Source organism: Myiozetetes cayanensis, unplaced genomic scaffold, assembly GCF_022539395.1.
Source record: "Myiozetetes cayanensis isolate MyiCay16 unplaced genomic scaffold, myiCay2020 scf2-11, whole genome shotgun sequence".
Classification (NCBI taxonomy): Eukaryota; Metazoa; Chordata; class Aves; order Passeriformes; family Tyrannidae; genus Myiozetetes; species Myiozetetes cayanensis.
Window position 1 is genome coordinate 36,563,564 of NW_026087411.1, and position 27,517 is coordinate 36,591,080.

Here is a 27,517-nt window from a genome sequence, read left to right on the forward strand (position 1 = left end):
ACCTTCAGTTGTGATGGAAAAAGTGTTTACTGCCCCGTGGTGAGCGGGACTAGTGAATTGTTCTACATTTGAAACAACTTAGTTATTTTTATTAATTTTTAACCTGTATCGATTTTCTGATCTAGCTCATTCCCTGAACCCTGAAAAAGCTACTTTGGCACAACTGAGGAGGTGATGGAGGGAAGGAAAAGGGCTGCTGAAGATGAGATCTGTTAATCTGATCACTGGGGGGGAGGGGTTCATGTTGTGGTTTTGGTTTTGTGGTTTGTTTGGTTTTTTCCCTTTTATAAACATACCTGTTGTAATTCTGTATACTTCGGTTTCAGTCAGAGAGCTGGGTTTTTAAATGCTTGTTTTATACTATTTCTTTTTCTTTCTGCTCTTTCCTGTCCCCATACTCAGCTCTTGGCTTCCACAGCTGCGTGTATAGAGCAGTTTCTGGTGCTGTACTGCCTCGCAGAAATTATTTTAATCCACTGAATGAGTTAAAAACAGAGCAAAAAAACAATAGTTGAGTGCAGAGGGTATTTGTTCCCCCTGATCCTGCAGGGCAGAGCCGAGCCCAACAGTGTGTTTACAGTCTGCTGGGGAGGGAAGGGAGCCAGGCAAGAAGCTGGCTCGGTGCCTGGAGAGGGGGCTGGGAAGTCAGCCGGCAGTGATGGAGACCTCTCTCTTCTCACATCCTCAGCTCCACGGGGAGATCCTTGACTGCAGCCTGTCTGCTCAGGGGAGCTCTCTTGTAGCAGTCTTTCTTCCAAGCTCCAGCCAGACATGGACACGTGAGCTGGCTGGGGAGCGTGCCAGTGGAGATGAGCGGTGGCAGCACGTAGGAGGCAGAGAGTGACTGCTTGTTGTCCCTGAACCACCCACGCCACAGCCCCAAGCATGTGAGCCCATCGATTGCAATTCCAGTGGGTGCTGCAGGCACCTGTGTCTTTACAGAGAGAGACCAGAGGGGCTTATGGAGATTCAGATTCCTCTCCTGGTATTGATTTCCTCAAAATTATCTTTATGTCAGTGACATCAAATGATGTAAAATAAGACAATAAGTATTACAGTAAATTTAATGAAAAATAACTACATCAGAAACAGCCCAGTTTTCCTAAAGACAGCATAAACTTTTGGGGGCCAGTGCTATTTTGAGAAGCTGCATGTGTGCCTAGCTAATGGCTGATTGTACATTGGGAGTGAGTGCTTGTCATGCGGGTAGTTTGAATGCAACAGTCTAAGGCAGGCTAAGGTGATGTGAATGTAAATTGTATTGCAAAAGCTTTCTGAGGATTACTTGGACTTGTGCTAGAATGTAATCTCTTTAAATATTATTTCATTTTTTACATCTGTGACAGTGGAATTTAGAGCTGCTAAAGAAAAAGCAGTAAGGTTTTTATTCCATACTGGGTTGTTTTTAAATTACTGTGGGTTTAGACTGATGAATAGCACATAATCCTGGAGTGGCAGGATTCAGTCCTGTTGGTTTTTAAAAAGGACAGGGGTGTGCATGTGTGAGAAGCAGAGGGCAATGTAAAGAAAACAGCTGATTCAAAGTTAAGGTATTACCATCAGAGATTTCCCTAAAAGTCCTCGAGTGTTCACTCTTTAGAATAAGTCTGAATCATTAATCTTTCTGGGGCCAGGCAGACTTTTAAATTGCATTTCAGACCCAATATTCCATAAAGAGCACAGAAATAATAAATAGTCTAGTTTGTCTTTTAATCATTTAGAGACTTAGTAAAAATAACTTTGTTGTTAAGCTGTGCATTCCTCTGTTTTGTACTTCTCCTCTGAGTGCTGACAGGTCACACTAATGGGGCTTCTGGAACAACTCCATGCTTTTTCCCATCAATTGAGAAAAAAGCATGAGAATTCATGGGGAGATATCCTCTGCCTGGCTCACTCATGTCTGCCCTGAATGAGACAGCTCCTCTGCTGCTTGTGACCACTTGTGTCGAAAACTCTGGATCTCTGTCTGAGTGGAATAAAAATTATTTTTATTCACAGGTGTACTTTGTGCTAAGGCTTGTTATAAAAAGCAAATGAATAAAATGAAAGTGTATATTGCAAAATGTAGGGAAGGAGCCATTCACTTTATATATCTGCATGTGGACACATATATATCCTAATGAACAAATTGTATCTTGAAAAATAAGCTTGGGACCTCAGGGCAATAAAGGATCTTTTGTTGAACTTGCTGAGTAAGCACATGGCGATTAATTGCATCTATACTGATCTGAAAATGCAGTTTAGCTGAAAGAATACAGAAGGTCCATGGCACAATGGCAAGTGCTGCACATGCTGCTTCCCACCCATGTGGTAACCTCCCAGAGAGGCCATGAAATGTGTCATGCAGGCAGCTTGAGCACTCGCTGTTCTCAAGTGGGCATGAGCTTGGTATGGACTAGTTAAGTCTGCTCTTGACTCTGACTTCAGGGCTGCCCTCCAAAGTATAGATAAAAAGATGTATCTATGTGTGCCAAGTGACTGTCACCAGTGGGGTGAAACAAAGAGGCCACAGCTCACATTCTCAGACTCCTTTTCAAAGGTCTTGTTACTTAGAGTATTTGCTTGGGAACACACAGAATTATGAGAGGGGGAAAAACTGTGCTGTGAGCAAAGTGTACGGGCATGATGATGCGGAGCACGAAGGGATGACAAGAATGGGGTAAGCGGGGGAGGGCAGCTCTTTCTACTGTGGCCAGTTTTGTGGTGACATGGGGAACAGTGTCTGGAAGATGCACAGTAGATTGGATGTGCAGGTGCGTTTGTTGGTTTCAAACTGCAAATATATGAGAGCTGTATGCAGTGGTGTTTTCACTGGCCAGACTCATTTCATATGAGAGCTTCCTTGTACCCTGCTGTCCCTTCTCCTTTGTGATCCCTCTACAAACTTCCCACTCCCCTGTCCTAGTTCCCCCTGCCCCAATGTGTTCACTGCCCTTATCTGCTATACCTCTGAAGCCTGTACTTGACAAGCTCTGTTTTCCCAAAACAAGGAAGGAGAGACATTCAAAAGCCCTTGTTCTTGTCCTCCACCTTTACAACTTTCACTGTTCCTAGCAGGAGGTAGCAGAGCCTTGCCTGGTTCCATGACCTTTCTCCTAGGGCTCTGCACAATACACTCCCAACATGTGCCATCAGATGATGTATCTCCATCTCTCTTCACCCTCTTTTCTGCTGCAGCTCTGTTTCCTACTGTCAGGGCTAATGAGGTCATGGCTCTCAGTGCTTTTCTCATCCTTGCTCTGGCTCTTGTGTATTGCCCATCACTGTTGCTGCAACTTCCCAGATAACTCTGGCTCTTCTGTCACTCCTTGAGTTCTTCCCCTTATTTTTCTTTCTCTCTGGTTTTAAAAACACTATAGTGAAAGTAAGAAAGTTGTGAAGACAGAAGACCAATTTTAGCCGTGGTAAAAGCAAATGCAGCTTCTGTTTCTTGGGCGTTATGTTTGCTAACTCCAGAGTGAGTTTAGCCTGTAACTGGTGCTGTTTAAAACTGTGGCAGGCAGAATTTGCATGTTTGCTTTCAAGGCAGCTGTGATAATAGCAGCCTAAACAGTTGCTCTTTCTGGGTCTTCTTTGCAAAAATGCTTTACTGTATCCACCAGAGAGGTGATTTGGCACAGTGATGTTGCCCCTGTATAAGGACAATATCCTGGGCTGCTCACAGGCATGGATTCAAAGCCTCATGGTGCACCTTCTACAGACTGTTGCAGAAACTCAGATGTGGAGGCCAAGTGGCAGCCCTGTGCATTCCAGCCTCCTGCAGTCTCCCATAAAGAAGAGTCTCCCAGTTGATGTAGCTGCCTGGTGACTTTGCTTGAGCAGCAGTAAAATCCACAGCTAGGATATGCCACAACACAAGTGTGCCAAGAATGTGTCTTGATGACATACAGGTTTTCATGACAGTGTGTATGTGATGAGCTCTTAATTAAAGGCTCCTGCTAACAGCTTAGTGCTTAGACTCAAATATGTAAAAAAAGTCCTAGCCTTAGGTTCACAGAATCGTAGAACGGCTTGGGTCTCAAGGGATCTTAAAGATCATCTAGTTCGAATCTCCCTGCTGTGGGCAGGGACACCTTTCACTAGAACATGTGGCTTAGAGCCCCATCCAACCTGACCTTGAACACTTTCAGGGATGGGGCAACCTGTTTCAGTGTGTCATCACCCTCACATTTTCTCCTAATATCTAATCTAAACCTACTGTCTTTCAGTCTGAAGCCATTCCCCCTTGTCCTTCCCCCTTTCCAACATGCCCTTGGAAAAAGTCACTCTCCTGGGTCATCCTGAAGCCTTCTCTTCTCCAGGCTGAATGATCCCAATTCTCTCCAAGCTCCTATTCTCAAAGACAAGCTTGCCCTGTAGCTTTCATGACACTGTTATTGAAGTATCTGAGAGCAGGCAGCTAGACCAAACAGGATGTTGGAAGCCTAGAAATAGTAAATAGCATTTGCTTGTGACATCCTTCTTCTTTGGGATTACTTTGGGAATTAGATTTTTTTTTTGGAAATGGATGAAAAGTCAGTCTTTTTTGCAATACTACTGATATCTTGTTTTCTTCCTCCATTATGAGACAAAGCAAGAGTTTAAGTGGTAGCCTGGCACTTCACAGGGGCTGTGTTCACATTAAATGGAAAAGGTCCGGATTGTCAGTGGCAGATTTCCCTCTGTGCATCCCAGACTACATCAGTCATCTCCCTTATACAGTGTGCAAAACCTCCCCACCCAGAAGAAAAAGTACTCAGATAAATGTCTGTAACTTAAAACATCCCTACAGTGGTCTTTTTTTTTTCCCCTGCAGAAAATGTAGTATCCTGTCCAACCTTTAGAATGCACAGTTTTACGGGATAGACACATCTACTTGAGTTTTAAGTGACAGCACTGGTTTTCTCTAAGTTCTCACCCTGCATTTTAATCTTCAGTGAAACAAAATAGTTAGCTTTATTTGGCATGTTTATAAGCAATCGAGCCTACCAAAGTGCCTTCTGGTTGAACTTAGTATACCCTCAGCTTTGTGTAATTGGGACTGCAGCATGACAGAGAGTTCTGTTATGGCTTCACATATTGATAAGTCCAATTTAATTTCCTCATGGGACCTGGACCACGCTAGGAATGAGGGGTTGTGTTGAAAGCTTGATAAGCCTATTTTAACAAAGCATCTCAAGGGCTTCTCGAACAGAAGCAATTATCAATACTGATACATGTTTCCTTTCATCAAAAGGTAAGGGCTCATTAATAAGCTGCACAACAGCTGCTGTTTGCAACATATGACTTTTTTTTTAATTAACTTGGAGATGCCGCTTCCTCAGCTTTACCGGTTTCCAGAAAAAAAAGAAATTGGGTTGCAGGTTTTAATTTTAGTGGTATATGTGATAGCAGTATCTTCTGCATTTCTATATTCACTATTTTGGTAATTGAAGCCTAGATTATATTTTAGAGAGGTGGTTGCGTTCCACTGCTTATGCCCATGTCAGAAGGAACCACACCAACAAATTTTGGTGTTTTGCAACTTTTGAATTGTTTGTCAAGTTAGTGCTGATGTCTGCTATTTTTAATGTTAATGTTATTGGTTAAATAGTCTCCTGTTATAACTCTGGAAATCAGCATTCTTGTTTGTCGTTGGATATTTCAAAAATGTTTTTAAATTGTGTTTATTTTAGGCTCTCAGTTATGAGAAGGAAGTTCGTTGTTGCTTCCCACTGTTTTATCTTTCCTATGCAAAAATCTTAGCATTTCATTTATAACCTATTTGAAGTAGGTGTGTTGTGGGTGTTAAATTCATCCTGCTATTTAATGTTGCAAATTGGATGTATGGAAAGAAAACATCATCAAGGCAAACTGCTATGTTAAACTTGATTTTAAGCACAGTTTTTGGATAAGTAGTTAGAAGTTTAGTGCCTTACAGAATGGCTATCCTTAGCTAATAGCAGTTGCTTTTGTTTTGTTTATTTACCAGTAAACAATTTAAACCATTTAACACCTGCTATAGTGTTTTCTGATTTCTTTTTCATTTCACACACATTATCTCAATAATTAGCACGGTTCTGCTCATTAATGCATGGATTGAAAGTAGCAGCAATACATTCCAGGGAAATTGGAAAAAAACCTTTGTTTCTAAGCACAGATGAGTGTGGATGTGTGAAACAGAAAAAAAAAGGAAAGGTAGATGGATTACAGCAAGTGTAATTGACCAATGAAACAAATTCTGTACTGTGCTCAAAATCCTGTGTTTCTTGTTTGGTGGATCATGCTAAGTGGCACCTTATCTGATTTTTCTTCTTGTCTTGATGTCTAAACTTCCAGAATCATTTGTTCAAGGGAAAATTAGAGTTTTCATGATAAAATAGAACTATTTAGCATGGGTAATTGTTGCCTAAAATTGCAAGTGTTTCTTAGGAGGTCAGAAATAGGAAGCTGGATGGAAAGAAATACATTTTAGTTCTTTATGTATTCTAGAATTCTTTTGAAGTTGTGACTCAACCATTACTGGAATTCCTGGTACTGAAGATCCCATAAATGTTTAATGGGAAATGGCTAAAACCATTACTGCCCCCCAGGCTACTGTTTAGTGTCACTTCTCTTCCCCAGTTAGTCATGACTGAAGTGTGAAGATGAGTGGGTAAATTACCTTCAGCAATGATTAATTCAGATTAATTACCTAATTTTGCAAACACTGGAGCACTGAAAGAACAATAATGGTGTGACAAATACCCTAAACTTACCTAATATTAGGTATATTCTGGATTTAATTCTTCAAACATACCGATGGGGCCAATTCAGACACTCTTAGTGATGTGACGGAGCCAACATGCCAGCAAGTAGCTCCTTTGATTTCAGTGGCCTATAATCCTTATTAAAACTGTGCAGTTCAAAGTGATAGTTCAATGTCCCAGATTAGTGGGATTAAGAGTAATTTCAGCTTACTTTAGGCCTTTACTTACTTCCCTGCTCCTTAATTCTCCAGCCATGTTCCTCTTGTCGAAGTCTGTTCCATGCAACAGTCACTGTAGCTACCTGCTCAAACCATTGCACAGGGCAAAGGAGCAGAGGCTGCTTTTTAGGAAGGGGCTACAGAATAGATATTTAAAAATGAACTATTTTTATGAACATACAGTGCTGAGAAAGTATGGAAAAATGATGGGAAAAAATCAACTATTTGATTCTAAAATGGAAGAAAGATAAATATTATAATGCATGGGAGTGTCCCCTATACATGGAACATGTGTTAATTAAATATTTTCTGTGTAACTGGAATATATGTTAATTAAATTCTTAAATAGTGGGACAGTAACGCTGTTTATCATTGATTTTATACCTTAATGATATGCTTAATTACATTCCTCACTAGTTTTGGAAACTGAGGCCATGAAATGTGAAGTTGTTTCTTTTTGTAATAATGTAAATTATCTTATATTAAGTAATGCTATTTATTATTTTATCCTTAAATCTCTAGGTGCTGAAGTGTTGTATATGAACATGTCAGCATATAACGAAGGTCGGCTTCAGTCGTCTTTCTGGATTGTTGATAAACAGCACGTATACATTGGAAGTGCCAGCCTAGACTGGAGATCGTTGGGACAGGTAATTTAATTGAAAAAGTAATCCTATACCCTTGGAGGGTATAATGAGGAAAAAAAAAAAAAGTAGTGTTTGGAAGCCACTTGGATAGCTCTGTTTTCTGAGAGTTTACTGGCAAAGGTGCCAGCATCAAAAACTGTATTACCACAATTTTGATGACTCTTCTGTGTTGGCTAAAGTATGTTACTATAAATTTTGCTTCTCTTCATTGCGACTAATCTCTTCCATCGTTATGCTTAGATTTTAAAAATTTGATTGCTTTTATCCATTTCTGTGTATTGTAAGTTCCAGTTTAGTTATTTTATTAAAGAAAAAAAAATAAATATTGAGCAAACCTTCTGGTAAACAAACCACTATGGAAACTCTTTGGTCATATCATGTGAATGACCTCATCCCTCTGAACTGCCATTCGAAAAAGCAAAACCAATATTTGGACAGACTTCCACATAGATAGTGGGTATTGTCCTGGAATACCCACTGCTTTTGGAGAGGGAGGGATTTATGGCTACAGAAAGTCAAATAATGTAATGTTTTTCAAGGCTGTATGTGTTAGAGAGAATTCCATATTTTTAGTCTTGATAAACATCAGAGTTGAAGGCCTCTGCCAACAACCAGTGCTGGGAACTCTTTATAGTCTGCAACTACTTTGAAGAAGTAGTTCATCAGTGATTCAACTAATATGGCTTTTTGTAGGTATCCATGTGTTTTTTCTTTCTGCAACAGTCTCAGGGTCATTAACGGCTGTCATGTTCATTTTTGCTATACCACTGACTGTGTGAGGCTGCTGTCAGTCACATTTATGGAGTGAAACCTGTGCTTTTAGATCTCAGTAACTGAAACGCATAACAGAAGAGGGAAAGAAGCGGTCCTAGGTAGTTATTAGTTGCAGTAAAAATGCTTACTTTCTAAATATGAGCAGATTCAGAGAAGCACAGGAATAAGCATGATCATAGATTCTAATGACTTTGTAAAGAAGAATATGTGTTAGTTATGTTGAATGTTTTGAGCTAAGAGACTGAATAAAAAAAAAATCACCATTTTAGTAAAGAAAGGGTGGATACATGCATTTTTGCTGTTCTTATTATATTAATTTATTTAAAAGGTAACCTTTTGAATGTTTACAAAGGAATCTGGAATACTGGTAGAAAAGAGGATATTGTTAGCAAACTAGAGAAAGTCTTGGCTGAGAGGATGTTGTATTTTCAGTCAGTATAAGAACATACAGTTTGGGCTTTTGGACAGTTTAGAAAATGTTTGTAAATTGTCTATGCCTCACGAGCTAACCTGTCCTCATGTCATAACAAAATAGCTTGTCGTGGGGTTTATTTAGCTTATAAATATTTTAGCTTTGAAGCCCCTTCTAATTGAGGCTTTGAATACTGGTGAAAATAATAAATGTGAACAAAAGAAGCACATCTAACACACAGATTACTATTTATGTACTTATGATCTTTATCGGAGAGGCTACAATTCCATATAGGATTGGTCTTCTCATGCTGAAGTAAATCTTAAACCTTGTAATATACCTATGTTAAACTTTATTACTTGTGGGCCAGTGTTTCAAATGTGATTCCTCACTGTTAATTTTATCACACTTTTCTGCATGCATTTTTTTTAGTCTCATTGTCATATAACAGTATATTTTTATATGTAGTTATAAGATGAAGCCCAGAAGAATATTTGGCAAGAGCAAAAAGAATTCTCTCTGAATTACAGTGAAAGAGAATCTGCTTTCATTTAGTTGAGAAATGTATGCTGGGGCTTCAGAAGAGCCCAAGGAAATTAGATGCTTGGCTCCTGTTGACGTTAGATATGAGTATCCAATTGCCTTACTCCAGAGCTACAAGTTAACCTGTCAAAGAGATCTGATATGCTTTCCTAAAATAATAATCTCTCTTGAACTTTTCACATAAGAAGCAAAATAAGCTTAGAACTGTTGTCATTTTATTCTGAGTGCTTTCCTTAAGCAAAATGCTTCGCACATGCGTGGCACCTTATCTTAAAACCCACGGTGAGCTGAGCCTTCACGGGGGAAACACATCTCCCAAGGGTTCTCATTACCAGAGTCCCAGTGTGGCTGCAAATGAAGGATCCAGGTCGCCTCTTTTCTTCTCTCAAAGCAGCCTAAATGAGTAAGGACTGAGTACCTGGTAAATGGCAGAGCAGACAGTGCCTGTCCTGACCCATGTCCTTGCACTTGCCCTGCCTACAGTAGTGGGATAGGGCTTCTGCAGTTTTGCAGCAAGAGGTAGGGGCTCGCTGCAGATGCCACTGCATGTTTCCCATTACATCCTGTTTTGCCTGCAGAGAAAGGACCATGAAAAGGCAGCCTGGGCTGTTGATTAGTTGCATATGGTCTCTTCATCGGACTTGCAGAGTATCAGAACTGGTGATTATTGAAACAGCAAGCCACTTTGGCCAGTATTACTAGATCTTGACAGCAAATCACAGAACAAAGTAGGTCTCTCCTGTTCTAGAAACATATGGTACTTTGGCCTGTCAAGCACAGCAGTTGTCTTCTCACTCAACAAAATATCCAGTGTGAGTCAGTCACCTTGTAGCTAACAGTGTCTCATTATTTAGCAGCAGAGTTCCACTGTAAATGACTGCATCCATTTTCACATCTAATAATATATAAAGTGTACTGAAAAGCTTCATATTTTAACTGTACATGGTTGTCATATCTTTTCACATGCCTTCCCCAGTATTTTCTGCATGTACTGCTTCCTCTGTGCTAAAGCTTTGCATAATTCAGGCCAGTACACTGCAGAATTCATATAGGAGCACTTACCTGCTTGGCTGATGTGGCAGCCACACTAAAGATGCAGCAGGTCTCTATGGTACCTCACCCTAGGCTATAGTTCCAGAGTAGACCTACGTCTTGCTTGCTAAAGACCTAAGATGTAGAAATGCTTCTGTGACGTGGAAGGACAGAGCATTTGGCATATGTGAGTGCTAGAGAATATTTACACAAAGTTACTGCAGGAGATATGACTGGGGCTCATTGCTATTTTGTCCCTTTGCCTGGGCCTAAAAAAAAAATAAGTCTGTTAGCATAATTTGTCTCTTATGAGGCTAGATCTAAAGCTCAAACAGTGATTTAACTTTTAATAGCTCCTTGGAAAACAACATCAGGACTTACATGCTTTGGCTTTGCAATATTTGTGGAGAATTCTTCTCTGTGTTTATAAGCTGGACACTAGAAATCACTCATATGAAGCTCACTGAGCTTTGTTGCCATTTTCTTGACTTGCCAGCACTGACAAGAAGTAATATGAGTATTTTCTTTAAAACTAAATTTTCCACATCAAGGAGAGATTTTCATATGCTGCATATATTACTTAGGAATAACCTTTAAAGTTGCATTCTTGTGCCTCCACTGTCAAAGTTTTAATACTTGCCAGACTCTCAGCTTTGAAATTATGGGCAAGGCTGAGAACACATCCTTACTTTTCAAGTAAAACTGTGTTTCACTTAGATTGCCAGTTTGTCAAAACTAGTAATTCTGGCTATCATTGCATAGAAATACATCTAGAAATCATGTATGCCAGCTATCTGCTTCAGTTTGAAATCAACCCCGTAGGCTATGGGGTTTAGAGTCCCTGAAAACAGGATTTTACAGAAACTGGATGTTTTTGCATTCATAGTGAAATATTTTGATCTTTTCTTCAAGCAGGTCTAAATTTTGTGTCAGGGAGGCATCTTTATCTGTTGTTATCAATATAGCCAAATATTGCCCAATTACATAATCAATTGAAAATTGAAGGTTATGAACAACCAGAGTTTTTACCCCTTTCTTAGGTCTAGTAAGCTAGGTAAGATTTTACCAGTGAAATAATCTAGTTTCTTGCTGGTAAATTTTTCATAAACTGATAAAATGGTGCAAAATTTGTATAAACAATGTGTCTTATGAGTTTACCAGCTTGATGAAGGACATCTGGAGAGATGATCTCTTATTCTTTGTGGTGCCATTCTGACTTCAGTATGTCATTTATGGGGGGCACTAGAAGAGGAAAATTATTAAGATAACATTTTAAATTATATTTTGAACTTTTTATTTCATGTATGAGATGTATGTGATCAACTGTACAACTTTGATCTTGCATTTCACTGACGTGCATTTGGTAAGGGATGCAATTGATAAAGTATTTTCCCAGAGTTCTCAGACTCTCACCTACTAAGAAGTTGTTCTTATGACCATTGAACAAGCCAAGGAACATCTTTGGGCCATAGCTGTGCAACCTCCTTAAGTATATATTTAAGATAACAATGTGTTGAAGTCTTTGTGTTTTTTTCTGCAAAATACATGCATCTGTGTTAAAATGTTTGGCTGAAAAATGAGGTCACTCAAACATGCCTAAAATTGAGTATGTATACTGATTAATTTTTGCCTATGGCTTGAACTAATAGCAATCGAGATAGCTATGGTGCTATATTGTAGATATTAGTTCCTTGACCAGGTAGCTTATTAATATATTTAATAAAAGAAAATTGTTATATAACAATTTTTATAATTCATAATATTAATGCAGCACAATAGTTAACAAAAATTTTCATCTATATCTTTTGTTCCATGACTCCCTCCAATAGTTCCAACAAAGCTTGAAAATGCATTTCGCTCCTTAATTCGGTTAACGAGCATGAGGTTTGCAACACATACCCAGTTTTAATCTGCTCAAGAAACACTTCTGGAACTCTTTATACTGATAACATTTTTGGAAAATTTTTATTCACACATGAATAATCGAATCCAGTGGGCAAAAAACTGTAATGGATTAGTTGAACCATTTCAGAAGAATGCATTTATGTGCAACTAATAATCTGCTCTTGGAAAATTCTACTACTGAAAATTACTGAAATAAGTAAAAGTAATCCAATTGTTTTCACTTGAAGTGAAATCAGACTAATATTAACTTCTCTTGTAGGGAAAAAAAAAAAGAAAAAACTTAAATCATGAATACTAACAGGTACCAGGTAGTTGAGTGTATTTGTGGAGGTTAATGATCAAATTTGAATGTTCAAGGTCTCAAGTAGAAGCTTGCTGATTGCTCCTTGGAGTCTGACTGTAAACACATGGACTGAATGAAAGTGTCATATCAGGAGTCCTCCAGTTCCTGAAGAGACATGAGAGAGAACCACAGAGTTAGGAAGCTGCTCAGGCCCTGTGCTTGTGAGTGGAAACTGTTTAGATTGTGGGATGAGTCTTGGGGTACCAGAAAGAAGTGGTCTTGAAGCAAAGAGGGCGACCCAAACAGACAAAGGTGAAGTTCCTGGCTGTGGGAAAAGTCCTTGAAATGGGAGAACTCCTGGAGATAAGAGAGCTGTGGGGAAGATGGAAGCCTGGGGATGCAAAAAAAGCACTGGCTGGTGATGCTGAGACAGGTAATAGTGAGCAGCCATGCAGCAGGGACAGACCCAACTTTCTGCTCAGTATGTGGGGCCAGCAGCCACCTCCCTGCAGGAAGGGAAGGTATGGATGGAAAGTGTGAAATATAATCAAGTAGTTGCAAAAGCTCCCATCTTGTTGATTCTTAAACAACCTCAATATCCAGATCCACTGCCGGTAGTCATTTACTCTGTCTTGCCTGGGACATCTTAAAGCATTATCTCAAAAATTTCTGCTTAAGTTTTGGCTCATCTGGTATTGAGGAAAAGTTCCTAAGCAGACCCATTTTTTTTTCTCTTAGCTGTTTAAAAACTGCTAGTAGAGGATTTTTCTTTTTAAGATGCTTATAAAGTCCATAAATTTTCTGGAATGTTCATTCTTCTGATTGGTTTAAATTCAGATCAGTTTAAGTTCAATGGCTGTGAGACGTAATTTTTTTATGGACAAAAAACCAACCGGTTGTAAAAATTATGATTTTTAAAGGACAGAAAAACAACCAGGCTGGAAAATATAAATTTTTATGGACAAAAAAATAACCACGGGCACTTGTTCTTATTTTCCCATTAATTTTATGTCTCGCTTGGATTCTTTGTGTGATTTGTTTCACCAATAAAAACTAAGGCTTCAGAAAGGCATTTGATTTCTCTTTGTCTTAAAAAAATCTGTCAGAAGGAAGACTGGAAAAATAATACCTCATGTCTTCACCTATATATTTATTTATGAAGACATGTTAATTCTTGGTAAGTTAGGTTTGGTCTTACGAGTAGAATTTTTTGACCTTTCATGAAATGAATTAGTAGAAGTTTATCTCATCATCTCTGTTGCAAAGGATCAATGATTTGTTCCTGCTGACGCTCAGTAGTGCCTTGGAGCACTTTCTAAAGTGTCCCGTGTGACAGTTGGGTATCTGACAGGACTACTAAACAACAGTATTTCCTTTTCAGGCGGTTTCCTCTCCATCCTCCTATGACTCTCTTGTTGTTACAAGTTAGAAACTGTCATTTGTATCAGCATAATTTAAGGCAATTAGAAAATTAGATAAACTGTCCCAACAGTTTTTATCAGGTTGGAAACAGAGACCTGTTTTGTCTGGGGTGATAGGTTTTTACTCGATGGAACTATGATGTCAAATAAATTCACAAAAGGGTGAAAATACTGTAGAAGGTGAGACACATGACAGTGCATGAATGAGAAACTCTCTGTGGACTATTTCTTCATTATGGTTGTTAGTATATAAAACGTACTTGTCTCTTTAGGATTTACTCCTACAGCACATGAAAGTTGTAGCAATTATGAATTATCAGTTACACTTGAAGAATAAGGAATAAGTTGCCTGATTCGTTTATTCTGTTTATAATTCAGTTTAATAAACAATCAAATTAACTGAGATGGAGAGTTATGAGAATTATTCAGTAAGATTTATTAAGCATCTGTAGATACAATAGATACACAAAGTTATGCTTTTATGATAAATATGAATAATCTAGTGCATATTTACAGTTAAATTATATTGCATTCTGAATAATTTTCTGGAATTAATAACCCAACAGTCATGGGGGGGGAGAAGGGGGAAAAACAAGAAAAAAAAAGTCAAAACCTTAGTTGGTCAAAAGACACACTTTTTGTGTATGTCGATTTTAAGTGAAAACTGATGAGCCAGTATTTTATTTGTTCAGTATGAATTAGTTTTTTGAACTTAGCTGTAGGAAGGCTTGCAGCAGGATGTCTCCAAGAGTGCTTGAAATGTTGCTGCGTGTCTTGCCTGTTATCACTAAGCAAGACAGAACTGGCTTGAGAAATAATGGGCCTTTCAGTCTAGCTGTTCAGGCTCTCCTCCTTTTAACACATAAAAAAAGGAGACAAAAGCAACTGTCTGAATTCATCTGTACCACCTTCCTCTCCTCTTGTCTTTTGTGACAAAAGGACTGATAAAACCTAAACTTCTTGTCTTCCTACTCTCAGATGACAAAAGTTGCTAGATGATGGTATCTCAAGTATTAAGAGGTGCATCTAAAAGGTCAGGGATGGGGCAATTTAGGATTATGGGAATATTGAAGGAGCAACCCTTTGATTGCTTGTGGTGGATAAAATCAATTGGAAACAGTCCACATGGTTCTTTACTCAAAAGTCTCATCCCACTTACATTGAGGAGACTCATGTGAAGAAGACACAGCTCAAAGGCACACTTATGAGTGACCAAACTCGTCCTGGAATTATCCCTTCTTCTCTTGGTCTTCATTTCTGGGGATATAGATCCTAATAAGAACTTCCGCAAAATTCAGGTGTTTCTGGAATGCTGCCAGGAGCAAATGCAACCTGTGTTTCTTTTTACGTATCTCTCTCAGGGAAAGGGGAATGATGTTTTGCTCAAATTACATCCTTGAACGCTGTATTTTCTATTTATTTGTGTGATCAAAATTGTCCTCCTATAAAACCAATATGTAATAAATACTGGATTTCTGTATGTCTCGCACTACATCATGATTATCTTATTTGTTTCCAGTTTCCCCAAAATCTTGCTGTAGTGGAGCCACTTCTCAAAACTGATCACTGAGACAGGATCTGCACATTTGCAATTTCTGTTGATGGCAGTTGCATCCCCTTTTTACAGAACTGCATAGAGCAAAAGCACGCTATAATCAGACTTTTTTTTTTTAACTTTTATCTAAATGAGTCTCTTGAAGTTATGTAATGGCGCATCTGGTCCTTTTGAGATAAGATGCTTTGTCTGACAGTGGAATTGCATCTTTTCAGTCAAGCAAAACTTATATTGAGGGTTTCCATTTCACACAGTGTTGTTCTAGTTTGATTTGTCTCTACTGTGCACTTTGTCAGTCTTTGCCATCTTCTTCTAATAATGTGCTTAATTGTCTTACTATCCCAGTGGTGTTCAGTATCATATCACTATCAGTAAATTGAGCAGAGGCCTCTTACATGACACAAGGCTCTTTTAGCTTCATTGTCCACCAAGGTTCAATCAATCTCAGATGGGTTAATACTAGACTGAAAGTACAGGCAACATAATACTGGTATATTCTATCTAAATTTGTATTTCTGGGTTAATAATTCTCTCTTATATAAGACAGAGAATATCTTCTTCTAAAAAGGCTTTGATATGCTGTTATCCATGTGATCCAACCTTTAACAAAACCCAGACTTCATGTGATTTATTTCTATGGCATTATTTCCGGAACTACCTAATATTATGAAGATAACGTAAAAGTGCATCCCAGATCTTTAAGCATAGGTGAATGAAGTCAATATCTGAAGAAAACACGTATAAGGAGATATTACAGAGCTGTATTGACAATTAATTACTTTTTTAGTCATTTATTACTTGGAAAATTTATTACTTTTTTATATTTCATGCTGCATAGAAAGCTAGTTGTATTTTCAGATCTCTTCTGTGATGCTATTACAGCTTGTCCTTCAAAGGACAGGCTGAAAATACATTTATTATTTTCACTAAGAGCTTTTGGCTAGGGTTTCTATCTTTGACCAAATCTAGAACAGTTTAGTGGCTGATACGTATCTCTAAAACTGCAGATTTTCTATTTTCTTTCCTCTTTTTTTTTGGGGGGGGGGGGGTGGCGGGGGAAGATATGTTGCTCTTGGAAATGTGCAGAACTCACAGCATGCATTTATCACAGTGTAAAGTTTGTATTTTTGGAAGTATGATGTTTTGTTTGATTCTTTAACTGAGACAGGTCGCTTTTTCTCTGTTACATCCAGTAAATCAGGACAGTGTTGCCCATTAGGCTTACTCTGCTTGAAATTTATTATCTGTGCATCCAGTATTTACAACTAAATACCAGTGAAGCAAATGGGCTGTTTGTCTCTGCACTGTTAACAGAGGGCTGGCTAAAGCTGGAAAGAAACATGTGTAATGTGGCTGCTCCACTTGTGTCTTGTGCGTGCTTCATTACTGCCTGATAGCACCCTCGACTCCTCCTTACTCCTGTAGGCTTCTGGTTTTGTGATTTAGCTACTGAAAACAGCATTAGACTGTATATTCACCTTGCACTTGGAGCCAAAAAGTCTTCTCATGCCTCCTCAGAGTCACTGGTTTCTTGATGCAGAGCTGATTCCCAGCTCTGAGGTGCTAGGAAGCTATTCCTGTTTGTCATACTTCACCCACTGTTGTGCTCCATTCTCACATGCATCATCTGCATTATGTGTTTGTATTTAGTGTAAGAGAGGGCAAAATATGGCAACAGCTTGCTGCATATTTTTATTTGATTTCTGTTGGCTGTAGGAGTATGCTCATCACTCTTTTTCTGACCTCTGAAATTACAGATCTTCTCTCATCTTTTTTTTTTTTTCAGTTGCTGTGAAACTTCTGTAGAACAGGTTTACCTAACATTGGAGTAATCAATAATAAGTTGTAAATCAATTAGTAATGAATCTGCAGAGCAAAATGATGGAATATCCAGTTTGAACAGATAAACTCACTTCTTTCCAAAGCAGCATGGCATATTCAGGTAGTCGGATAACTGAATACCCTGCTGAAAGAAGGTAGATTTAGATTGGATATTAGGATGAAACTATTTACTGTGAGGGTGCTGAGGCTCTGGTAAAGGTTGCCCAGAGAAGTTGTGGATGCCCCATCCTGGAAGTGTTCAAGGCCAGGTTGAATGGGGCCCTGAGCAATCTGATCTAGTCAATGGCATTCTCGCCCATGGCAGAGGGGTTGGAACTAGATGAGCTTTACAGTTGTTTCCAACCCAGACTATTCCATGATCCTATTTTCTTCTCATCTTTTTCTTTTTGTTGTTGTTTAGTTGCTGTGGAAGTTCTGTGGAATAGGTCTACCTGCTATTGGAGTAATCAGTAATAACTTGTAAATCAGTGATAAGCCTGCACAGCAAAATGATGGAATATCCAGTTGGAATAGATAAACTCACTTCTTTCCAAAGCAGCATGTGATATTCGAGTAGTTGGATCTCCAAAACCCAGAGGAAAAGAGAAAGTTCTTTCTCCAGTAAAACTAACCTCATAATCATTTGCTTGCTCTTTAATACTTTCCACACCATCACTATGTCTTAATTAAGAGTCACAGAAGTTGCAAAGAGAGTGTTACCAGAGGTTCTGCTTTATGGCTGCTCCCTCAGGTACTTGACAAATAGCATCAGTATATTAGGATTATCAGATTCAAGAGTTTTAGATGGGTTCTAGAAGTGTTTAGGGAACTGGAGGCATGAAGGAAATTGCTGCTAGAACACACACTGTACACCACTGCACACAAGATAGAAAATCATCCATAGAATGGTGTGCAAAATAAGACAGCTTTAAAGACATCTTCTGCTGTCCCGTAGCAAACCAGCAGGCAGTGTGGTGAATAGCCAGCACTGGTGAGATGTGCTTGCCTGAGTCCATGGTCTAGAGATAAGACTAAATAGTGTAAAAGTTAAGCTGTTGAACTTGCAAAAACTAATTGGGAGGATCTCCCAGAGACTGCATCACAAATAGCTCATCCAGCAACTGTCTTGCCTTAAAAAAAAAAAAAAAAATTAAAAAAGGCTTTGGTCACAGTGATGAGAATGATTTCCAGGCATACCTCTATAAAGCCTGTCTGCAGTGATCAGTAGAGCAGAAGGGCTCAAATTGAATTTATAGATCCTCCAACCAATTGCACTTGTACATCCTGTAGTTTCATTTGTGTTGAGGTTATTAAGAAACGCTGAAATTCACACAATGTAAATCAATGCAGATGCTGCACTAAAATGTGGGGTTTTTGGCTTCTTTACTAGAGCTGGCTTGCAGACTGCCTGCAAAAAGTGGGGACAGCAGAACTTGACCTGTTTGCACCTATTTCTCCTGTCCACTGCTGTTCTCAAGACCAATCCAGATTGCATTGGAGAGGGCTAAAGTTTGTGCTGCATGTCTGTACCAGAGCCCAGTGCTGGAGTTCAGGAGCACAGAGGTGTAGGCATGCCCTTTCTTAAGAGTCAGAGCTCTTAAGGATAGTTTGGCCTTTTAGAATCATAGAATCATTTAGAGTCTAGTTGTTAATGATTTTGTTTTTTCCAGATAACAATACAGGCCACACAGTCTGATCCAGTATTCCAGCATCTGGCTCAACAACTGGTGATAGAGTTTGAAATAATCAGGAAACTTACATGGATATAAGAAAAGCAGTAAATCCACCACTTTCCCAAAGATGTGATTTATGTTATGCTGGAAGTGAAACTGTTCATTAAAACTCAGCTGAATCTCTGAAGGGGAGCTAATGCACAACATCTTCCATAAGAACTTGCTGGCAACTAATCTTGGTCAGTGATGTTAATGGATGGAGGCAGAGTCTCCACAGAGGGATTTAGTGATTAGCATACCCCATCAGATTAATCTTGTTCAATTGAACAGTTAAAATAACATGATTAAAATAATCGTGAAAGTTATGCGCACGCACTTTGATATTGCACAGATGACAGTTCTCCTCTAAAAAAATGTTTTCATTCAGAACTGCCTCAACTCCAAAATGTTCCCAAATGGAGCCTGGTCACCTCCTCCTTTAACAGTTGAATCCTTTCATGGAAAACTGGATTTAGTATTGTCCTGTGAAAAAAACACACAGTGAATCAGGCTGAAATACCATACCGTAAATCTCCATGAGTCAGGGTAAGGAAAGACAATCATTTCAGTCATTCTATCAAAGAAAAATGATTCTGCAGTTCAGAATAAAATCTTATCTTTCTATACCCATAAGTCATCAAGCAGAACAAAACAGGTTCTGACAAAGCATTCCTTCCATATGAATGTGTAGCATTAATGTCATCACTAACCTTTTCAGATTTTGATATTGTCGTCATAAGCATCAAGGTCTGGTTTGGAAGTCATCCTGCAGTCACCTTTCTTAACTTTTCTAAGTAAACAGTAGTCATCAAAACAGTGAAATCATCGATGTTTCCCTGGAACTGCTCAGCAGCAAACTATTAATCCTTGCTTGAGGGAGGTGTATTGCGCAGGCAGCACTTGCAAACAGAATTGTTAAGTGTATCTTCAGAAAACTGCAGAAGTCATGAAAATCATGGTGTTGGACAGGCCAATTTTGCTAATCAGGTTGATGACTTATTAGGCATTTTTTTCAAATTTAATGCTACACCTCACAAGAAAAAACTGAGGAAACTGGGCCTTTTTAGCCTGGAGAAGAGATGACTGAGAGGGGACCTCATCAATGTCAATAAGTATCTGAAGGGAGCATGTCAAGAAGATGAAACCAGGCGCTTCTTTTTGGTGCCAAGCAATTGGACAAGAGGCAACAGGCAGAAACTGATGCACAGGAAGTTCCACCTGAACATAAGAAAGCACTTATTTACCGTGCAGGTGTCCACACTTGGGAACAGATTGCCCAGAGGCATTGTGTCCTCACTGGAGATATTCCAGAGCTGTCTGGATGCAATCCTGTGCCATGTGCTCTAGGATGACCCTGCTTGAGCAGGGAAGCAGAACTAGATAACCTCCAGTGGTCCCTTCCAGCATAACCCATCCTGTGATTCTGTTATGTGTTCCAAATTTTACTGCTAGGGTCAGGAGGCACAAATATGATGTATTAATTTAATTAAAAGTTTTCTACCTTGGAGTATATACCAGGATGATATACTTACAGGAGATGTTGCTTCCATGTTGAAGCAGCCAGAAACCCCACAAATATCTAAGATAGCTACTCATACAAAAAGGACAGAGAGCAACAGTGGATTTCTGAAACAGATTTTCATATCAGTTAGCCATTGTCTTGGGGCTGTCTGTGCACTGTTTTGCTAAATTGAGTTACCTATCTAAACTGCTTTGATTTCTAACTTACCTCAAGGTCTTGTACACTGAATTTAATCAAAGCTCAGTCAAAAGTTGATTAGCACCTTTGGCCCTCAGCTTCCATGCATTAAAAAAGGGTTTGAATTCTGATCAGGTAGTCTGGCAAAGCTCAACAGTTATAGCAATAATTCATATGCAATGTCATAGTCCCAGCTTGTGTCCCCAGCATGCCTGCCACCAATCTCTATTCAGTTTGCAAAAGGAAAACCCGCTGTGTGTGTCAGCAATGTTATAAATAATGCATCCAATTAGTCAACTACGTGCTGTTGTGTTTCCCTGAAGGCCAAGGATCTGAAGGCCCCAAAGAAACTCTGTGCTTCGAGAGAAATGTTTAGACATAAATACTGCCCTTACCCCGAGGTCAGACCTTTGCACTCTCCTCCCTCTGTTGTACAGCAGGAGACATATGGAGGCTGCCCTTTGCAGCATTACATAGGATGAGAACAAATGCTAAGAGCTCGTGCTGTGATTTCCAGCTGCGTGAAGAGAATGCAAGATAAGGGCTGACAGGACAGGTTCCAGTGCAGGGAAGATGGAAAGAGGCTGTGGGAGGTAGGCGTATGTGTGGTGAAGGAGAGGCCCTTTCAGAAGCTAGAAGGATCTTTCACTTCATCTTTTAGGTTTCTTACGGTAGTGAATTTTTTAATGTCATATGAATGACACCAGGACTGAAATGTGATGCAGCTTGCCAGCAGCGAGATGGAGGCCAGCACGATGTGGTCCTTTTCTTCCCAGCCTGCACTTTTCTTTGATACAAGGAACAAAAACTGTGTTTCAGAAGAGGAACAGAATCAAATTAAAATTCACATTAATTAGATTTCCTGCACTAAAACAAGAAATAAATCAAATATGATTCTGGAAAAGTGTTTTCTTGCAGTTGCAAGCTTGCATTTCCCCTAAAGAGATACTTGTGCTTGCTTTGAGGGGGTAATGAAACTGTAAACTGAAAAGTCATTTGAAAATGATAAATTAGGCTGTGATTATGCCAAGTGATATTAATTATGCTGATAGATTACATAGCAAGGAATTTTTAACTGATTCAGCTCTACCTTCTGTCTTGCTCTGACACTTAGCAATGTGTCAGGCTTGATTTTTTAGTAAGCTTCATCAACAGCAGTAAGAAAGACTAAATTTGCATTCAATTCTGTGGTGGATTCTATGTGAACATCATCACAGAGTGGTTCATGGTTTAAACAAATTATATTTGAATTGTTTGTGCAAACAGATTTATTTTTGCTGAGTTTTTCATATCAATAGAGTAAAAGGAAAAAAATGTAATGGGGCTTTTTTCTAATGTGACAAGGACATCGGTGATTTCTGATTTTCTGCTTTGAAGATACATTGCTATCTCTTCCTCACAAAATTCTTTTTAAACCACACCATTTTAAAACAAGCCCTCCTTCTACCTGGATGTCTAGCTTGCTTTTCATCTCAGCAGCCCTACCTTTCAGCAGACATGGAATGCTGAACCTAATTTTTTTTCTCAGCATGGTTTTCTTAAGATCAGGATGCTATGCAAAATAATGATGGGACTGAAATGAAATGGAAATTAGTAAAGCATCACTATGCAGTTTTGTGTTCTTGACCTCTGGAGCAGCAGAAAAAGGAAGGGGACACAAAAATTAGCAGCTCCTAAAAGATCTCCTCTGTTGTATTGTGGCAACTTTTTGCCATCATGTAATATTAGTAAAAATAATGTATGAAGTTGTAACTTCATGGGACTTTTATTCTGCAAGAACTACAGACCACAATCTATCAAATGTTCTTTCTAGAGGTGTGAATTAAAGACCAGTGGACTGCTAGTGGCTGCCAATTCAATTGTGCTTTATCAGCTCCAGTGGGGTACAGTCAGTCCACTTATGTCCCTTCCTTTCCTTCAGTGAAAATGTGTCACGGCTTTACACCACCATTCAATGCCAAGGTTGGGTGCACTCTCTATCAAATGCATCACCTCTTCTTGGTCTCATGCTCAGAGTTATTTCCAGCATAGTGGCTTGAGTGACAGTTTTTCATTTTCAGTGATGAGATTGAGTTCCCAGCTCAGGTTGAGACTGCAGTATTTTCTCAAGTGGAAGGGACTTTTTTTCATGTTCATTAGAAATTCTGCCTGGTGATTATTTTCAAATCACTTAAGACTAAGATGATAGAAAATTAACCTTTGGTCTTAGATGAAAGAAACGTAAAATGCACACAACTGTGGGACGTAGGCCAGGCACAAGAGAGATCCAAGTGCAAGACTCACTAAGTGATTAATTGGAGAATGGTTAAAAGTTGAATGTTGAATTTTCAAAATGCCATTTATTCAATAGAAGTGTCTGTAGAAAAAAGGAAGAGTTACACAATTAAACAATGAGAGAGTTAATCTCAAAATTTAATCTGTTTGAGTTCTCTAAGTAATCTCTAAAAGCAGTTTGTGGTTGTCAAAATATGCCCTACATGATTTCTGACAGCCAAAGATGCTGTTAATTTAGATTTATTCACTCTCCAGTAGTTTAAGCTAGACAGGGTTTTGCTAACTTTCTGAGAAAACAGTGCTTTCCCATTTGTATTAACCTTTCTATTCAGTATTTCCCAATATCAGTGTAGCTCCCATGTTCTAAGCAACATGGAAGGAAAAAGTGGAAGTCAGAGCAGAGAAGCAGGACTGTGCTGGATTTGGATTTTACTGAATTACTTTTGGTTTCAACATAACAAAATGTGAAGTCTCTGCACTGTTTTACTGTCCAAGTACTGAGAGAGGATTTGGGCTCAGGAACACAAGGGTAGGTTGCAGTTTCTAGTCAAATGTTAGCTGAGGTTCATTCTTTTTTTTGCCTGTGGTGGACTGTAGTATCTGCACATGTTTTGTGAGAAGGAGCCAGGCAGTGCTACAGCCTTCTCAGCCTCTTCAGCATCAGGCTACATTTTTGGTTTACATCAAAAATTATGTATGGATGGGGCCATTGCACAGGATGCATTTTTGACAGGCACTACCCCATCATCCTGTTACAGCAAACTGTGCTGCAACAGTCACAGCAAACAATACTGCACAAAGAAACACTTTTATCTGTCTCAAATCTCTTCATCTCTCTCCCCCCACTGGTGATGGTCACTCCCATCAGAAGGCCCTTCTCCTCCTGCACTGCTGCCACAGGCCGCCCCTTGGCTGTTACCTGTGCCTGGCATGGGGTGGGCATGCATATCTGTCCAGCAGGTTTTGGTGAGCAGGGGCAGCCTTAAGATGTTGCTATTTATGATTGGAAAATATTCACTCAGTATTACATGATACCAGATGAAAACATAAGGGAAGTCTCCAGTAGGCATCAGGTAAGACTGATAATGAAAAAGAACGTATGTTTGGAGTACAGGCTAACCGGATAATTAGAACCTATTTTACGAAAAAGATGAGTGTAGCCCTGTAAATAACTTTGAATTGCTTTATGGTGGTAATTGATACATTGTATATCATTTTTCATTAGAAGCCATTGGAATCTTAGCTCCTTTTAGGCCTTACGAATTGATTTATCAGTATTGTATGCTTTTTGTTATGCTATTACTCTACCCTGTTGTGGTTTTGGCTTTACTCAGTCATTCATTTAGAAATTGGTCATTAAAAATACCAGAGGCTTGAAAGCACAATTAAATACATTTTCAAACACTAGCAAATGGCAGATGCACACAGTCCTGTATACAAAAAGTCTGTTTAGTAAATTTAGTATGCAATAGGCTAGCTGTAATTAATCCAGAGTCTCTGTAGCATAGGCAGTGGACTCTGGCACCTGCCAGAGGCCAGAGCTTTTGGGCAAGTGGTAGTTAATGCCTGAGGAGAGCTGCCTGTTGTTTGAAGGATCAAATTCGAGTGCAAACAACTGCTAAAAACTTTTTCTTTAAACAAGAGGTTTTCTAAAGCTTCCTGGTACATTTGCCACAATTCAGATATTGCAAGCTGTGAACCAGATTGTGCCACTCTTATGTAGGTCAAATAGTACCTTGCCTACACAGTGGGGTTGTCTCTTAGAGTGTAGCTCAAGGTAAATATAAAATGTGCTGTCTGGTCTGCACAGTGCAGGGGAAAGACACATCGAACACCTTGTCTGACCCCTGATCCAAACGTACTTGAAAAGTTTGGCTGATGCTTTTTCTCGGATTAAGAAGCTTACAGTGTTATGGGTCCACAACCTGGGTTGTTTAGGTTCTTTCCCATGTTTTTTCTTCATTTTGCATATGATCCCTGCAAATGTACACAGGAAAAGAATAAGCAAAAATTCTTGTCTGTGAAATTCTGCTTTTTGCCCAGTCTGGTAAGGAATTTCTCCTCTTGTCATGAAAACTACTATTTTTCTAGCTAGGCCACATTTGTTACTTTTTGTAGCTTAACTGTTTTCTGTGCATCATTGTACAATGAGTTGAAGCTACATTTGTTGAGTCCAGCGTAGTTACTCACTTTTCTGTTGCTTTAAGAGACAGACCCCTTACTGACAAGGAAGACAAACAGTAATTTGGTAGTCTTTAAAAGTTGCTCGGCAGAAATGTAAGCAGCACAGGGAACAACAAGGAAAACCAGCTTCCACATTTTTTGTTCTTTGAGAAGAGCATGCATGGTGGTTCTTAACAAAGAGGGGAAGAAACCTGCTCATGAGAGGACACAAAAGTCTTTGTGTAAATAAGCATGCCCTGGAAATGTCACTCACAAGCAACTTTAACATCCAAATATTTCTGTTCCATTCTGAGGTAATCAAATTTGTGACTCTTCATTTCAGATTTATCTTCCTTAGTTTTATTAAGATTTTGATTTCTTGAGATCTCCTTCACTTTAATTTTCTAATGATGTTTTCATTACTGTATTAATTGCTCTTAAAACTCAGGATGAAGAAATACTTTGCCTTAAGAGCTCCTGCCCTGAAGGATTTTACCTTAACAGATACCTCAGATGATGCTTAGCTGCAAGTTTCCGTCATGACAAGCTGAGGAGCAACATTCAGATTTTGATTCTTCCAATTTAGATGTTTTTCTCTTCTTCTCATCTAAGATTACTTTTTAAAAAAAGCCGGTAATGACAGCAGCTCTCAAACTGAAGAGAAAGTCTTTTTCCTTATCTAGATGTCATACCACTTCATACTAAATCTGTCACCAGCACATCCTTGCTGCCCCCTATTGCCTCCAGGATGATAGGCTTTGTGATTAATAGGAAAAAGAGCAGCCTCTCCTCACCTCAGAGTATGGGAGTAAAAATAGTCTCAGTGTGGAAGACACTTCTCAAACAGAGGGGTTTTTTTTGTCCTCAAACCTATTGGGGCTGTTGTACAAGAAAGGAGATGGGTGGGGTTTTACTGCATACACATATTGTTTGCATTTCAAGGTAATGTATCATACCCAAATGGTCACAAAGGCTAATATATAACCTCGTGTCTTGAGAAAATTCAGTCCACACAACAAGCATCAGAGTTGCTCTCTGCTCTCTTCAGCTTCAGCTTTGAATCTGCTTTTCAGGTTCAGTCAAATTTGAACTTAAGTTCATAAAAACTTAATGAAAATGGGCAGCTGGGTAAAGAGGATAACTGTTTTCCCAGCGAGGGAAAGGAGGAGCCCTGTCTGTATCGTGTACTAGGGAATCCCATGGGGGAGAGCTTTTATCATGGCTTCAGAAGCAGGAAAACCTTTGATCAGTGCTTGCTGCCAGAGAAGCCAACTGCAAGATGCAACACCTTGGGAAGGCAGGGTTCATTACTGCACCATAAATACATCTCTTGGAAAGGCTTTGTTCCAGCCTGCAGTTTGAGTGTAGGCACTGCAAATGGGTGAGCAGCAGAGCCTCAGCCAGGGCACCACCTCAGCTCCCACTCCCACAGGAGGGTCAAGTTCCTGTGCAAAACGGGCTGCTCCCTGTGTGCTGCTTGTTCGTGGGGAGAGGCTGGTGGTAAGGCATGGCTAATGCTTCGTTTTGCAGTCAGACTAGGTGGTGATCTGTAAAAATTGCATTTAGCAAAACCCATTAGTGCCCCTGGCTTCCTCCCTATCTCTGTACATGAGGAAGCACTTAGGCAGAAGGGCAATCCTTTAATTCACAGGGAGAGCACACAGTGCAAGCACGCCTGTTCAGAGGAGAGCTGCTCATGCAGATGCAATCCTGGCAGCTTCTGGTGTGCTGCGAAGACACTATTTTATATTTACTTTTAATAGAAGGGATAAAGTAGAATAGTAATAATGGGACTGATAAATGAAAGAAAAACTGTAACCACATAATTATGTCAGAATCAACTAACAGCCGTGAAAAGCGGATTAAACCACATTATGCAGATAGATGTAACAGAATACTATTAGTAAGTCCTTTGCAGTGGCATGCCTGGCAATTAAGAGAGCCGTATTGGCAGCACACAGTGAAAACAGTGATAATGTATAGTTAAAAATGTTTGGAGACAAACAGTGCACAGAGTACAGCGACAGCCTAGAAGTGAATACTGAGGAGTGCCCTCAAAGATACCAGCACCCAGGAGGAAAACCAAAGATGTTATTCCTAATAGACTCTCTGACTAGGATGTTGGTCATATTTATATTTATCATCTAAATTAATTTACTGTCTTATCTATAAATGAAAGGCTGCAGTGCAGCAAGTAGTCTGTCTTTTCCGACTATCCACAAATTTCAGGTTGTGCAGGCTAACAGAGGAATTCCATTTTTTCTTTTGAGTTAAAGAACCTTGCAGAAATATTCTTATTTAAGCATTAAAAATATCGGTTAATGTTCCCATGATTGCAACTATTAAGAAAA

General features: G+C 39.3%; 1 protein-coding gene across 6 annotated transcripts in view; it reads left to right on the plus strand.

The window, feature by feature from the left end:
- PLD5 (phospholipase D family member 5) overlaps positions 1-27,517 on the plus strand; it is a 212,859-nt gene that overhangs the window by 131,811 nt on the left and 53,531 nt on the right. For all 6 annotated transcript variants that reach the window (XR_007628899.1, XM_050315205.1, XM_050315208.1 and 3 more), the window contains one exon: positions 7,448-7,575. Coding sequence is in view for 5 of the 6 variants with exons in the window: in XM_050315205.1 (XP_050171162.1) it covers positions 7,448-7,575 (128 nt within the window). In the remaining variant the exon portion in view is untranslated. The remainder of the gene's footprint in view (positions 1-7,447; positions 7,576-27,517) is intronic.